This window comes from Humulus lupulus, chromosome 6, assembly GCF_963169125.1.
Source record: "Humulus lupulus chromosome 6, drHumLupu1.1, whole genome shotgun sequence".
In the NCBI taxonomy this organism is placed as follows: domain Eukaryota; kingdom Viridiplantae; phylum Streptophyta; class Magnoliopsida; order Rosales; family Cannabaceae; genus Humulus; species Humulus lupulus.
The window spans coordinates 2402776-2418255 of NC_084798.1; the positions used below are offsets into that span (position 1 = coordinate 2402776).

At 35.3% G+C, this 15480-nt stretch overlaps 2 protein-coding genes across 2 annotated transcripts; both read left to right on the forward strand.

Moving 5' to 3' along the window:
• The first annotated feature begins 6741 nt into the window (after positions 1–6741).
• On the forward strand, positions 6742–7464 carry LOC133783615 (vacuolar iron transporter homolog 4-like). Its single transcript, XM_062223266.1, has one exon. The coding sequence runs from the start codon at positions 6742–6744 to the stop codon at positions 7462–7464; it is 723 nt and encodes a 240-aa protein (XP_062079250.1).
• Positions 7465–10129: 2665 nt separating this feature from the next.
• LOC133783616 (vacuolar iron transporter homolog 2-like) lies at positions 10130–10843 on the forward strand. The gene has a single exon (XM_062223267.1). The coding sequence runs from the start codon at positions 10130–10132 to the stop codon at positions 10841–10843; it is 714 nt and encodes a 237-aa protein (XP_062079251.1).
• Positions 10844–15480: the final 4637 nt, after the last annotated feature.

Below are 15480 nucleotides of genomic sequence, written 5' to 3' on the forward strand. Positions count from 1 at the left end.
AGGTCATCAACCACCTCAAGGGTCGCTTGGCCTAGGTTATTGCGTCAGCTCGGATCTCGAAGCGTCCCATCCGCATGGGTGCTTTCCATTAATGCTTCTGCGCTAAGGTGGACCGTAGGATGGGGCGACTCTGAAGTGCCTCATCTTCTGGGACGTTGGATCGAGGTGGAGCGGTTCCAGCGCTCATTAATGCCCCTGCACGATCCTGGACCGTCCGATGGGGGGTCGATCCCATTCGTTGGATAAAAAAACAGCACTTGGGTTCTTATAAATACCCCTCAGGCTTTCATTTGAACCCTTTACACTCTCGAGCCAGTCTAAGAACTCGAAGGATTTGTTTATGTCCGAGCTTGCTGACGATATCTTCCACCATCTGCTCATTCTGCGTTGTCGCCTTTTTCCAACGGTTCCGGCATCTGCACCCTGCCCAAGCATACGTCATCAGCCTGCCCTCTAGACGAGTTTCTGAACCGTCTTCATCAGTTCAAGAATGAGATTCTGCCGTCTTTATCGCCGAACAACCACCATTTTTTGCGACCAGCAACTCATAGTAAGTTCCTCTGCCTTTTGCCTATATAGATATACAAACGTAGATTTCCTGGTCCGGGCCGCTCTGGGCCCTTCCGGGTCCGGATGCTTCCCGGATAAGTGATGATGGACCGACTTAGGAGTATCCTACTTTTCGTTCCCGATTGGAGCCTTGTGGATCCCTGGTGAACTTGAACCTGACCCGGAGGGGACTCCTTCAAGCAGTTCATAGGAGAGCCCCCGTACCTTAACCAACTTTCTTGGGTTTTGGTACAGACTGCTTGGTTTGTTTCTGTTTTGCTCCCAGATCACCAGCCATGACATTGGGCGTCACTCTTCATTCGGAGGAGGAAGTCAACAAGGCCCCCGTCCTTCTTACCGGGTCCAGGACCCCTAAAGGCAACAGATGGGAGATGGATGTGGTACCAAACTTGTTCCGGAACTACCGGATGTTGTACGCCTTGGAAAAGCGCTTGGGCGTAGAGTCAACTCCCGGACTCTTCCATAACTTCCTGGCTAGGAAAGAGGATAGGGCTCGCACCTCCGTGAATGGGTTTGGGGTCTGGAGCGTAGGCCATATTAGTGCGGGAGCTACACTCCTGTTTCATGACTATTTCGTGCGGTTCCTGGCATTCGTGGGGATCGCGCCTTTCCAGCTTCTACCCCAAGCTTACCGATTGCTTGCGGGATGGCGCGTCTTTTGCGCCGCAAAAGAGATCCCGGAGTCGACCCCCACAGAGATCTTGTACTTCTATAAGATGGAGCCGCATGTCAGTGCCAAGGACAAGATCCTGGACGGCTTCTACAGGCTCAAATCGCGGGGCAACTACCCTGCTCCTACCAGCGCCTGGAAGCATCCTCCGGACGTCCGACACTACTGGTTTATGACGTCCGAGTTTCTCATAGAGAAGAATCCCACACTAATGCTGGACTTTCAGCAAGTGGGTAAGTGGTTTCCCGGTCCATTATATTGCCTTTGTCTTCTTTTTCTTTTATTCTCACCACATCACCTCAGGTGGCAGGACCCTTTGCCCAGACTCCCCTCACCCGGTTCATCTTGGAGCGGAAGAAAATCTACTCCGAGTTGAGCGTGGAGGATCTGGACGTGGGGGGATACGTCAACACTTACAACCTCCGATTGATCGGATTGCTCGCGGCCCACCAAACTATCGACGCCCCAAGCCTCCGGGGTATACAATGCGAGAAAGATCCCGCTTTGAGGGAGAAGTTGGCCTTGGAGCACATCAGGGCCGTAGAGGCTGCGGTGCTCGCGGACGTGGCCAATCGAAAGAGGGACCTAGCTCAGTCGGGGGAGGCGGCCACCTTCGAGGAGCTGGAAGCCCTATTCGACGAGGCACTACCGAACACGGGGACCCCTGGGGCTAGTGTATTAGGGCGATGTAACTCACCTATGATTTTGACTTATGCTCCCTAAGTTTGGGACTTAGCTAGGGATAGGCTAGCACATCGAGGCCCTGCGTTTGGGGCTGACGGGGAAGCGAGACCTTCGTCTCCTGTTCCCGTAGGCTCGGAAATTCTCATGTATTTTTCCGGGTTCCTCCAGTACGGGAATTTTCTACACCCAGACGACATGGGGGACCGAGTCTACTCTTTCGCGTTAGATGATTTGAGTCATGTCCGGGGCGTAGATAAGGGTTCGTCTCAGGCCACTCTTAGTCTTGACTTTTTTGTTTGCTTGTTAATGGTATTGACTCCTTTTTATTTATGTTTATTTCAGAAGATTCCGACATGTCCGACCTCGTGGACGAGATGAGGCAACTCCTCGAGATCCGGGCTGCCAGTGCTGCCAAGGCCGCGGCCAGGAAGGCTGCCAAGAAAACGTCCAAGGAGGCATCGGGGCCGGAGCTTCACCATAGCAAGGAGACGCTAGGGCCGGAGCCTCGACCCAGCTGGGCTGCCTTGGCCGCGGTTTCGATCACGGCCGTTGACCCGGCCACTGCCCTCGATGTAACGCCCTAATTTCTCATAGATTACCGAGAACACAACATTGGGTCATAATCGTAATATTGCTCTTTTATTTAATAAAAACTTAAAAATAAATACATGGATCCATGATTTTATAAAAATAAAATACTTGTCTTTAACATAAAAATGAGCAACATTTAAATAAAACAAACTTTAAAATAAATAAATAAATAAATAATTTGGCTCGTTTGATCTTCCTCGACTATATGGTCCCCAACAAATACATCACGATGCTCTTAGGTCCCACTCGCCACCGACCTTTCTATCCTTAATTTCTTGAAATAACAACATCATAAGGAGTGAGCTTCTAAGCCCAGTAAGGAAAATACAAACAAGGGTTAGTCATATAATCAAACATAACATATATTCACCAAAGTCATACAAACACAACATCTAGATCATATGATATCTTAAGTCATAATTCTAAATCATAATCTAAGCCATAAATCATAAATCATACTCTAAGTCATAATTCATAGGTCATAAGTCATAGATCATAAATCATAGGTCATAAATCATAACTATAGGTCATATATCATAATCATAACTAAAAATAACAAATCAGATATAATAAAAAGATAAGTGCTTATACAGGGGTGGCAATTAAGCCCCGGACAAAAGTCCATCATACACCGGACATAGGTCCGTCATAAAGTTTTGGCAACCGAGCCTACCGGACATAGTTCGTCATACATCATTGGACACAACATCGTTTTGCCCAAAAAACAAGTTTTCATGATTGCATCGCAAAAGTATTGAAACACCATCGATTTTGCATCGAAATTGCATCGAAAAAGCATCATTTTGGCCAAAAATCAAGTTTCATGATTGCATTGGAAGAGCATCGAAATTGCATTGAAAAATAATAGTTTTGGTCAAAAATCAAGTTTTCATGATTGCATCATAAGAACATCGAAACACCATCAATATGATTAATAATTGAGGAAAGTTTTTGTAGGGAATTGTTATGAAATAAAAGAGTTGGCAGCTAGCATGTATCCATACACATGAGCATCTTTTTAATTTTTTTTTTTTAAATAAGGCTTTTAACGTCTCCAATTTGTAGACTCGAGTTCCAATCCCAAATTACCCATTTTCAACGTCTCCCCAAAATTTTTAATGACTTATAATTATAGTCATAAACAAAAAATTTTAATGACTCCCAACATAAGACATTAAATACTCATGCCAACTTTTATAAGGAGACATCAAAAGTAAATACTTGTTCCAATTTTTATAAGGAGACATTAAAAGTAAAAATTGTTGCAGTGATAGGATATTGGCGTCTCGACGAGCAGACAATAGATTACCGAAGAGAAAAAAACTAATAAGTACATAAATGATAGGAATTAGGTTTTCAAAAGTTTTTCATCTAACTCTTTCACTACAACAATTTTGACATTCAATGATTCCCTACAATGTCTTACACAATTGGTGTAAGACATTAAAAATTAGGAGATATTTTAAATGTCTTATGTTGGGAGACATTGAATTTTTTTATTAATTACTAAAATTATAAGACATTAAAAATGCAGGAAAATGTTGAAAATTTGGAGTCTAAAAACGTTTCCGGAGGGACATCCAACGTCTCCTATTGAGAGCATTGGGAGACGTGCCACGTGTCCCATGTCTCTCCTTGGGAGACGTTATATGTAATTTTTTTTTTGACAATCACTTTTTCATAGTCAAAATTTCTCTCTCCCACTTTCTCATCATCCTTTATACTCATCATCATTATTATTATTACTATTATTATTATAAATCAAATCATTTCAAATCCTTTCTCTCTCCCACGTTACTCTCATCTCTCACACTCCCATTAAATTTAATTCCCATGTTTCTCTCTTTCCTCTCATCATATCTATTTTTCAAACTTTTTATATTAAAAATTAATACTAAATGAATAAATGAAAGAAACCCTAATCTCTCATATCTACTCTTCTCTCTCTTTCTCTCAGACTATTTGCTGCCTCTCTCTCTATCTTTCTCTCTTTTCTTTTGAAACTCTCATTTTCCCCTTAAATTATCTTCCCTCATTCCTCCTCCCTATCTATATTTTTCTCTCACAAACTCTTTGTTTATTCTATAGGCGTGGGCTAGGGACTAGCATCCAGCAGGGATGGGTGCAACGACGATTGGGGCGCGAAGGCGAGGGTAGGTGCGGCAGTGACCGGAGCACGGCGACAAAACTAGGCGCGGGGACGGGCTGGGCGCGCGGGGACTAGCTAGTGCGTATGTGGTTGAAAATTTTCTACAAAGAAGAGATAGGGAGAGTTTGTAATTTTTGGATGATTTGTTTGTAATTTTTGTGCTCTTCTAGTTCTTGTGGTGTTCTTGATATGTGTTTTGTTTGTTCTTCTAACTTCTTTGTTGAAATTATTTGGATTAATTTAGTTTGCTTGCTGATTTTATAAAGGGTATTTGTGTTTTGTAATTCTTGATGTTATCTTCAAAGTAGAGAAATATAAGGAAGAGAGGATTTAAAAAAAATGGAATTAAGTTTTTAATTTTTTTTTATAGTTTCATTTTTTTAATTTAATTAACTGAAATATTTTATTAATTATTTGATAATAATAATAAAATATATTAAATGATGAAACTATTATTAAATAATAAATATATAATTTTATTTATTAGTGAATATACATTTCAAATTAATTAATAATACAAATATATATTATTTAAAAATTAACAAAAATGAAATACTTTCAACCTCTCCCACTAAGAGAAAAAATATAAAACCTTGCAATAGTGAATCTATATGTTTACATATAATATATAATTGAATTTATATTTGGTTGAAGAAAAATATGATCTTTGGAAACTATATATTTACAATTATTTTAGTCTAAGTCACTTTATCCAAACAATGTGGGACTTGATTACCCTAAAGAATCATCAACTAATTACCAAAATTTATTTGTACTCCTTTTAATATCATTTTATTGACATTAAAAAACAAGTTTTTATTTATTTATTACCCTTTTATTATGATGCTTTTATATAATGACATTTAATTAGGACAGACTTCGATCGGTTGTAAAATCGAAAATACCTCTTTGTAGTAGTGTTGGTTATCAAATGAAAACATTGTTATAGGTTTGTCTATTCCTATTAATAACCATTAATTTCCAAACTATAGGACAAACTTTGTCAATTTAATAAAAGAAGATAAGTTTTGTGTTTCTTAGAATAGTAATCTCAATCGGCTAAGATATAATCAAGACCAACTATGTATATAATGCACGACTAGGAGAATATAATAATGAAACTGTTGTTTCAAAATGTTGTTAGTATATATGACATGACATATATGAGACAAGTGCCCATTTTTGTTTTTATTAGTAAACTTAGTTCTTTTACATAATAGAATATAATAATGTATACATGGGACTTCTTTCATCAAAATCACTTATGGAATATACATAATATTTTAGTTTTTAATTATTACATATTACTCTTTTACTTTTATTTGACCTCATATACATATGAGTGATATGTGCACCAAAAATATATACTAAAACATGACACAGAGTAACGTGTCACTGTTTTTTAAATTAGTAGGTCCCAAATTTAATAAATGTGATTGGCTAAGCTAAACTGCCGCATGACTGTGTATAATATTTGAGTGTATATTTTGAAGAGTGTTGCTATTTGACACCTTAAGGTGCCCAACACCACATGAGGTGGCACCCCATGACTAGTTAACAATACCCCATAATACTTATTAAATTCAAATAAGTAGAATCTGGTATTGGATTGCACCAATAACAATTTACCGCATCGTGTGTTGGTGACCAGCCATTCTCTATTTTGAGGGTACGTGTCATTACTCTATACATATACATTTCTTAATCATTCTATATATATGTTATATTAATTAACAATAAATGTATATGAGTCATGTAAGAGGATCTTAGGTCTCAACGTTCGATTTTGTAGATTCCAATGTTTATATAGGCCTTTCGAATCCATATCTCTCGGCACAATCTAAGCATTTTTGGTCGATTTTCGTAGTCACAAAAACAATCATCATACATAGAATATTCTTATAATATTTAGTGTTCCAAAAAGAAAAACCAATGAAATACCATAATATTGGAGTGTGGTGAATCTTCAATCCTTAATATAAAACTATTCCACGTGCAATTCTAAGGAACACCACACTCCCTCCCCAACCTCATCAACTCAACAAAACTAATAATACTCTCCTCTACTTTCTCTTCCATGGCTTCTCAGACATTAGAACAAATATGTATTGAGCAACCAACCACACCTGACAAAACTCCCAAAACTACTACTCAAAAGAAGTCGACCGAGCAAGTCGTGGAACGCGCTCAGTGGCTCCGAGCAGCCGTTCTCGGAGCCAACGATGGGTTGCTCTCAACAACCTCTCTACTGCTCGGTATCGGCGCGGCGAAGGAAGACCGTTGGTCCATGGCTCTCGCCGGACTCGCTGGAGCTTTCGCAGGGGCTTGCAGCATGGCGGTGGGCGAGTTCGTCTCCGTCTCGACTCAACGAGACATTGAGGAGAGGCATTATTCTCTGGAAGACAAGCCCACGTGTCCGGAATATTCTAGGGTATCTACGCCGGGAAGGTCACCGGCGATGAGAGTGGTTGCGGAAGAACATGCAGTAGCAGATAGCTCTCGGCCAGTTGTGTTGCCGAATCCGCACAAGGCTGCGGCGGCTTCAGCTCTGGCGTTTTTGAGTGGATCGGTTTTTCCTCTGGTACCGGCTGCGTTGGTGGTTGACCATGCGACGAGGATTGTAGTGATTGTGGTGGTGGCTACTTTGGTGCTTGCCGTTTTTGGTTGGGTTGGTGCACTGTTTGGTGGGTCGTCGCCTAAGGCCTCGGCGGTGAGAGTTGTGGTTGGAGGTTGTCTGGCCATGGCTGTCACTTATGCTTTGCTTAAGCCTTTTGATGGAGACCATGGCAAGAAGGATTGATATATACATATATATATATATATATATATTTTCATGCATGTTACGTAAACAACTATGTAAGTATTAAGATTTTGATCTAATAATTAGAATATTTTTGTAAGGTCGATTTACATCTGAATTAGTTACAACTTTTATTTACGGGTTTAATTTTTTTTTTTAATTTGTGTTTTGTCTCGTTACTTAATTGTACTTATGTTTTGTAAAATAGTTCAAATATAACCTTAAACCCGATTTTGATCAACGTTTTCTCAACTGAAATCACAAATAATTTATCTAACAATTCAGAACAGAAATAAAATTATTCTACTTAAAAACTATGTTGTTATATTCAATTTTTCTTCGTCAAAATTGAGTTTAAAGATCCATTTGAACCATCTTACAAAATATAGGGTCCAAAAATAATTTTTTTAAAATAGAGAGTCTAAACAAATAATAAGAAAAAACACAGGGTCAAAAAACATAAACCCTTTATTTATATATAATTTGACATGCATTACTAGAAAATGGGTAAGAAATAATCGTTTGAGTGATGGGCAAAATAACTACAAAGAATTAATCTCATTGAACAAATATCATAATTAAGCTAAATTGGCATAAAATATGATTAACTATGAACTGAGTTGGATTGACTACTCAATCATCAGAAGAAGAAAAAAATTGAACATGCGAGGATGAGAAGCAATGCTCTAAGAATTTGAATAATAGTATGGGGCACTATAGTATCTAGCTAGTACAGAACTAATTAGTCCCACATTGTTTTATTTTAAATTTGGAGAACTCAATTTTAAATTACACTAATATCACATTTTTAAAAAGTGTCTAAAATATATTATTGTAGATCTATACTAAAAAAATATTACAGGAACATTGTGTGGCCCTCCATTTCTTAATTTGTGATGAATAGATGATTAGTGTATTCTGGTTGGGCCACATATTTTAATTTGGTGACTGCTATTATTTTTATGGTTGGCACATTATATTAACATGAGTAAACAGGGCACTAATAATAATATTATTATATTATTATTGGTGCAATTTATAATTGAGTCTTGAAGTTCCGTATTTAGTAATTACTAAATTAATTATTAAACCATATTAATTAATTAAGGTGCAGAATTGTAATTAAATGTTGACACAGATTTTAAATCTGTCGGGATAGAATCCGAATTTGTCAGGACAGAAAGTGAACCCAATAAAAAAACAGTGTAAAAACAATAAATAACACAACAAATTTTTACAAAATTCTTCTTTTAAATAAAAAATATATTTCTATAAAATTTACCAATTTTAGGATTTACAATTTTAATTTATAATATGTAACACTCGTGATTAAATTATATCAAATAATATATAATTAATGTGGTATTGGATACCATGGTCCCCTAATAGAAATACTTTATTAACATATCCATTAAACTCTAGATATTGATTGGACCATTTCTTTTTAAAGTTTGGTAAATTATACCGGTTGGAGCTAATATTCATATCATACAATCTGTAGAATTTTTCTAAAATATACTTGATTTTGTTACCACATCACTTGAAATTTTGGAATTTTAGAATATGGAGTTAAAACAAAACAATAAAAAAATGAAATAATATATATGACCACCAAATATATAACATATATTATATACACACTAGGGGTGACAATTTGGGTCACGACACGATTACACGACACGACACGATTAAGGTAAACACGAATACGACACGTTTAATAATTGTGTCGTATTCGTGTTTGAGTTTTTGACACGTTTAATAATAGTGTCGTGTCATAATCGTGTCAGACACGATAACACGAATACTTTGCATAAGTTTTATGAATTTTTTCGTATACTTATGATTAATCGTGTCATAATCGTGTTATCGTGTTCGTGTCGTGTTGACCCGTTTAATAATCGTGTCGTATTCGTGTTCGTATTTTTGACATATTTAATAATCGTATCGTGTTCGTGTTTACCTTAATCGTGTCGTGTCATAATCGTGTCGATACGAATTTGACACGTTTACACGAATTGCGAGCCCTAATACACACTATCAAAAAGTAAACCAAACAAATATATAGATATTTATATATATAAAAAGAATGTTTCTCGAAGACAAATAAGATAGTCAAGCTTATCACTACATGACCGGCCAGAGTATACGAATTTGCTTCTTTATCATAGTATAACACAATTTCATGCATATATTTAGCCAAAAAAAAGTGTCAAATGATAGATTATATATAATTTTGTGAGAGTAGTATTATTCATGAAAAACATATTATAGAGTTTGGTCTACTCTCAACCAAAAACAAAATGTGACAATTTGACAAATACACAAAAAGATAGAGAGAGATGAATTGTCGTTTTAGGCAAATATACATATATTAGGATCCTCTGACCTTTATTTCGGTATATACGACATTGTACTTTGTTTTAGTACCTACACTGATATATATATGTATATATATATATATATATATATATATAAAGCCAGATGAGTCATGTTAGAGGATCTGACTCCTATATATTAGTTCCAAAATCAAGAACAAATAAACTTAAAATTAGAGTGTGGCCAATCCTTTCAGTCCTCAATATAAAAACCACCACGTGCAATTTTGTGGAACGACAACCTAATCAACTTGACAAAAATAGTACGTACTCTCCTTAATTTCTCTTCCATGGCTTCTCAGACATTAGAACAAATATGTTGTGAGCAACCAACCACGGCTGACAAAACTCCCAAAACTACTCAAACGACGTCCACTGAGGAAGTGGTGGAACGCGCTCAGTGGCTCCGAGCAGCCATTCTCGGAGCCAACGATGGGTTGCTCTCGACAACCTCTCTACTGCTCGGTGTTGGCGCGGCCAAGCAAGACCGTTGGTCCATGGCTCTCGCCGGACTTGCTGGAGCTTTCGCAGGCGCTTGTAGCATGGCGGTGGGCGAGTTCGTCTCCGTTTCGACTCAGAGAGACATTGAGGAAAAGCTTTTTCTGGAAAACAAGCCCACGTGTCCGGAGTACTACTCTAAATCAGCTACTCCAGGAAAGTCACCGGCGGTTGCGGAAGAACATAATGAAACAGAAAGCGCTCTGCCAGTTGTGTTGCCGAATCCGCACAAGGCAGCGGCAGTGTCAGCTCTGGCGTTTTTGAGTGGATCGGTTGTGCCATTGATACCGGCTGCGTTGGTTGCCGACCATGCCACGAGTGTTATAGTGATTGTGGTGGTGGCTACTTTGGCGCTTGCTGTGTTTGGTTGGGGTGGTGCAAAGTTTGGTGGGTCGTCCCGGCCTAAGGTGTCGGCGGTGAGAGTTGTGGTTGGAGGGTGGCTGGCCATGGCGGTTACTTATGCTTTGCTTAAGCCTTTTGATAGAGATCATGGGAATAAATATTGATATATGCATGTTTTTTCATGTATGATATTTGTTATCCAATGAGAAAAAAAAAGCTACAATTTTGCTTATTTTATAATTTTTAGGGAATTTACTCCCTTGTTAGTCTATGTTTTTGCAAAGTATCATTTTGGTACCCTCTGTTTTCAATAATGCTTATATGGTACCTTTTATTTTAAAATTATACATGCTTGATACCTTAAACTCAGATTTGATAGATAAAATTTTGTCAATATGATCAATCTGTCATCAGTTATATGTAATTAAGTAATTAAATTTAAATTTATAATTTACATAATTGACAGCAGTTTGATTAAATTGGTAAAATTTTATTAATTAAATTTGAGTTTAGGGTACCAAATATGTACGATTTTAAAATACAGGGTACCATATGAGCATTATTGAAAACAGAGAGTACTAAAATTGTACTTTGCAAAAACACAGGGTACCAAATGGTTACCAACCCTAAATTTTTATTATAATAAACAAAATAAAAACTTAACCAAACGAAGCATACTTATTGAGTTCGAATTTTTCATATTTATTATAAGATTGATATATTACTAGCATAGCATAGCAAGACTTATTGGTAGGGTGCACAAATTTTTTTATTTAAAAATTGTGCTGGTGTTAATACTTTTTCTTACAAGAGGAGATCCAAATTTGAACTCTTCCCCAAATATAAAAATATATATTTTTTTATTCACTACAAAAAAATTAATATTAGAAGCGGGCTGAATTCGCCTATAATGTGAAGATTTGCTAATAATGTTTAAGTTTTAAAAAAAATATATAAACTTTATAAACTATATGATAACTTATTATACTATATATGACAACTCATTAGTGTCTTAAATATGCTTGAAGGTCACCAAAATGTATCTCAAATAATAAAATACCATAATATAAACTAAAAATATGTAGTTGGTATATTAAGATGTCTACAAATAAGTTTTGGATTTAACAAAAAAGTACTGAAATAATATGATATGAAAATAAAACTTTTAATAAAAAAGTGACCATTTGGTAACTTCTCACCATTATAAGTAACCAAAATGTTACTTTTGAAAACTCAGAAAAACGAGAAATTCGGGTATTTTTAGAATTAGGTATTTTTTGATGATCTGTGACAAGACATCTTTGTAAATAAAATTTTGTAGGTAATTTTTGTAATTATTTTATATTATATGTTGTTTACCGAGTTTTTCGGAAACTAGAATTATCAAAGATAAGAGAGCTTAGAAAGTAATAAATAAATATTATCGCACAAAGAGTTTTTATGTGGTTGGGGCGTTAAAGAGCCTTAGTCCACGAATCAATTATATTATAGCTTTTTAAGAGCTTAAGTAATGAACTCTCTGAATTTGAGCATAGTGTATGCTTCTCAGAGAAGAATTCGATCATTTCCCCAGTGCACCACTGTTCATATTTATAGGCAAGTGAGTGCACTAGGCTTGAGCCAGACTAATCCGGGCCTAATAAGGGTATAAATATTATTTGCTCTCTGATGGAGGTTTAATACAAAGGATTGTAATATATAAAAATGCACTAACCAAGGCCCATTGAGCCAGCCCAAACGTAACCACACTATAAAACTAACGACATAATGCTGCTTCAGTCTAGGTGTTGTGAGCTTCGAGGGAGATTCGGGGACAATATCTGTCAGAGTAGTGATAGTACAGTTTTGAACCGACGACATACATTCCTGATGTAATCTCTTCTGCAGGTTAACTATGAGGACATAGCTCCACACTTCTTGGGGTGATGTCAGTACCGGGGACACTTTATCACACCCAACCTGGCCACCGGGTCCAGCTCCGTTTACCAACATCCCTCTTCGTTTACTAGGGTCCTGGTTCGTTTACCAGGACCTGGGTTCATCCACAGCCGTCCCGGTCTAATCTCGGACTTGGGAACCACGACCTCTTTATTGCATCCTGGGAGGCACCGAAGGATGCGGTCCGGGACTATGCGACACGCCAACGCGATGGTCCTGGCTTCTATTCCGGGATGCCCTTTGGGTTTTACCGAGACTTGGGCTGCCAGAGTTCGTTCCGTCTTCGTCTACTGGGCCTGATCTGGGCTTTAAGTCCATGTAGGGCGGCCCACAGACTCAGAATGTGGTTCCGTTCACTTGGGGAGAAACGGTGATAACATATGTATATAATTACAAATATCCCTTTCTTTTTTACTTGTTAACTAAGCTTTATTTTCTAACAGATATATGCTCTATCAATTGGATTTAATTAAATATGTATACTTGGCCTGTATTTGAGAATACAATTGAAGCAAAAAGTCAGGTATTTAAACATGCATGCTATTATATTTTCCAAATGCAAGGGAAAATAAACACAATTTACAGTTTTTCAAAGATATTTTAAGATATGAAGTAGTCAAATTTGAATCAAAATATGATAAAAAAAAAAGGTGTCTCGCCAAAATCTAAGCATCAATCTCCAGAGAAGTTCATGTTGTTTTCTGTTAACATTATTATTGAATCATAATAATCCAAAGTAAACTTGCTATATCATCATGGACATTTTCGATCAGTTGATGAAATATTCAAACTTGACCTTGATTTGCATCAAAGTCAGCCCTTATTGATTTAAAATCTATTTTACAAAAAGTCCAAAAAGTTATTTGTCATCACCCTTTTTTTATGCTTTTTTTTTTTAAATATATATTTCTTATTTTATCACTTGGTGTTTAGTGTTGACTCTGCAAGTCGTTAGAGCCATGTTGGGCCCGGTACTTCTACGAAAGTGCCATTATTGTCTAATAATAATTATAAAACATCATTTATTTAAGTGTGTGTAATGATTCTTTATAAACTATATTTCATATAGAAAGAAAAAAAAATATAGATTACTAAGTACTAACCGAATTAATGATTATTCATGATTCTATAATGGAATTAATTACATACTGGTTTCAAACTAAATGAATGTTAAGGTAAAACTTCGTTTAAAACGATGTGGTAGAAAGCAACATGCGACTTGAAGGACACGATCCGCTGTGGATTCTTACATCCACCATTTCCTATTATATTAGAATGAAAGTGCTCTTGACTCGACATCATTTGTTCTGTTCCACTAGAATTGGGGGTTGTGATGTAAACCATATCATCCATGATGGAGTTCGAACACAACGTATTGATTCGTTTCTCGGAGGCAAGAATTTGAGTTTGTGAGAGTAGAGTTAAAGTGAGTTTAGATTAAGAGAAAATAGAAATTAAGTGTTCAAATGAGTTAAAATTATCCTCAAATCAAGTGAAAAAATATAACTTATTTGGAAACACAAATCTCCAAGCCATCAAAAATAAATTTACCAAACATGGAATAAATTTAACATTCTTATTTCCACCAAATCAAATTCTAGTACCAAACACTCCTAAATATATATATATGTGATTATATTAGTGCATAACAATAATTCTAACTGTACTTGTTTAATGTTGGTTCAATGTATTCAAAATGATATATTTTTATATATATATTTTTAATTAAATATACTTAATATTTACAAAATTTTCGACTTTTATACCCAAATCTTGTTTCGGTAAATGTACTTAATGTTTTTAAAATATTGTATTTTTATTTCCAAATTTTGTTTCGATAAATGTACTTAATATTTTTAAAATATTGTACTTTTATACCTATTTTTTATTATTTTGAGAAATAATAAGAAAGTGAATGAAAAATAAAAACTTTTAATTATTTTTTAAATTTCAAATTATTTTCTCTTTTTTAATCTTTCCCAAAGTAACTATTTTATATTAGAAATTAATAAAAAATGATTTGAAATAATTAAAAACTTATATTTTACCATCAATTTAAAATATAAGGTTTAATTATTTTGATTAATTTGAAAATCTTCAATGATTTTTTTGTATTATTTTGAGAAAGAATAAAAAAGTAAAAATAATTTAAAATTTTAAAAATAACTAAAAGCCTATATTTTCTTTCACTTTTTTTTCTTCACTTTTTTATTATTTCTCAAAATAAATATAAAAGAGCAACATTTAAAAAATATTGGAAATATATACCTAAAAAAAAATTGGGTATAAAAGTGTAACATTTTAAGAACATTAAGTATATTTACCGAAATTTATTTGGATATAGAAGAGTAACATGTTAAAAATATTATGGTTTTTAACCCCAATTTACTCTGATGTTGGTTAATGTTTACTACAAAAAATCTTAGTTTTTGTCACAATAATTTTTGTGACTAAAAACAAAATATTTGTGACTAAAAAAAACATCTTACTTATGTCATCACTAAAAAGTCCGTAGTTAAAAGTATTAGTCACAAAAATCACAATTTGTTGTCACTAAATGTATTTTTAGTCACAACAAACTTTATCACTAAAAATAATAAGTTGTGACTAAAACTACATTAGTGACAACTTGTGATTAAGTATGACTTTTTAGTCACAAGTAATTTTTTATTATTACTAAAAGTGACATTTAGTTACACAAAATATATACTGTGACTAAAAAGTTGTCTCTAAAAATTATCTTTTTCTGTAATGGTTGTGTAGTTTAACCATGGCAGAGGTAACAAAAACTGTATTCAAATGAGAAGGATGATATCCATGGTTTAAATAATTCTGTTAATAAAAATAACATTGATAGAGATAT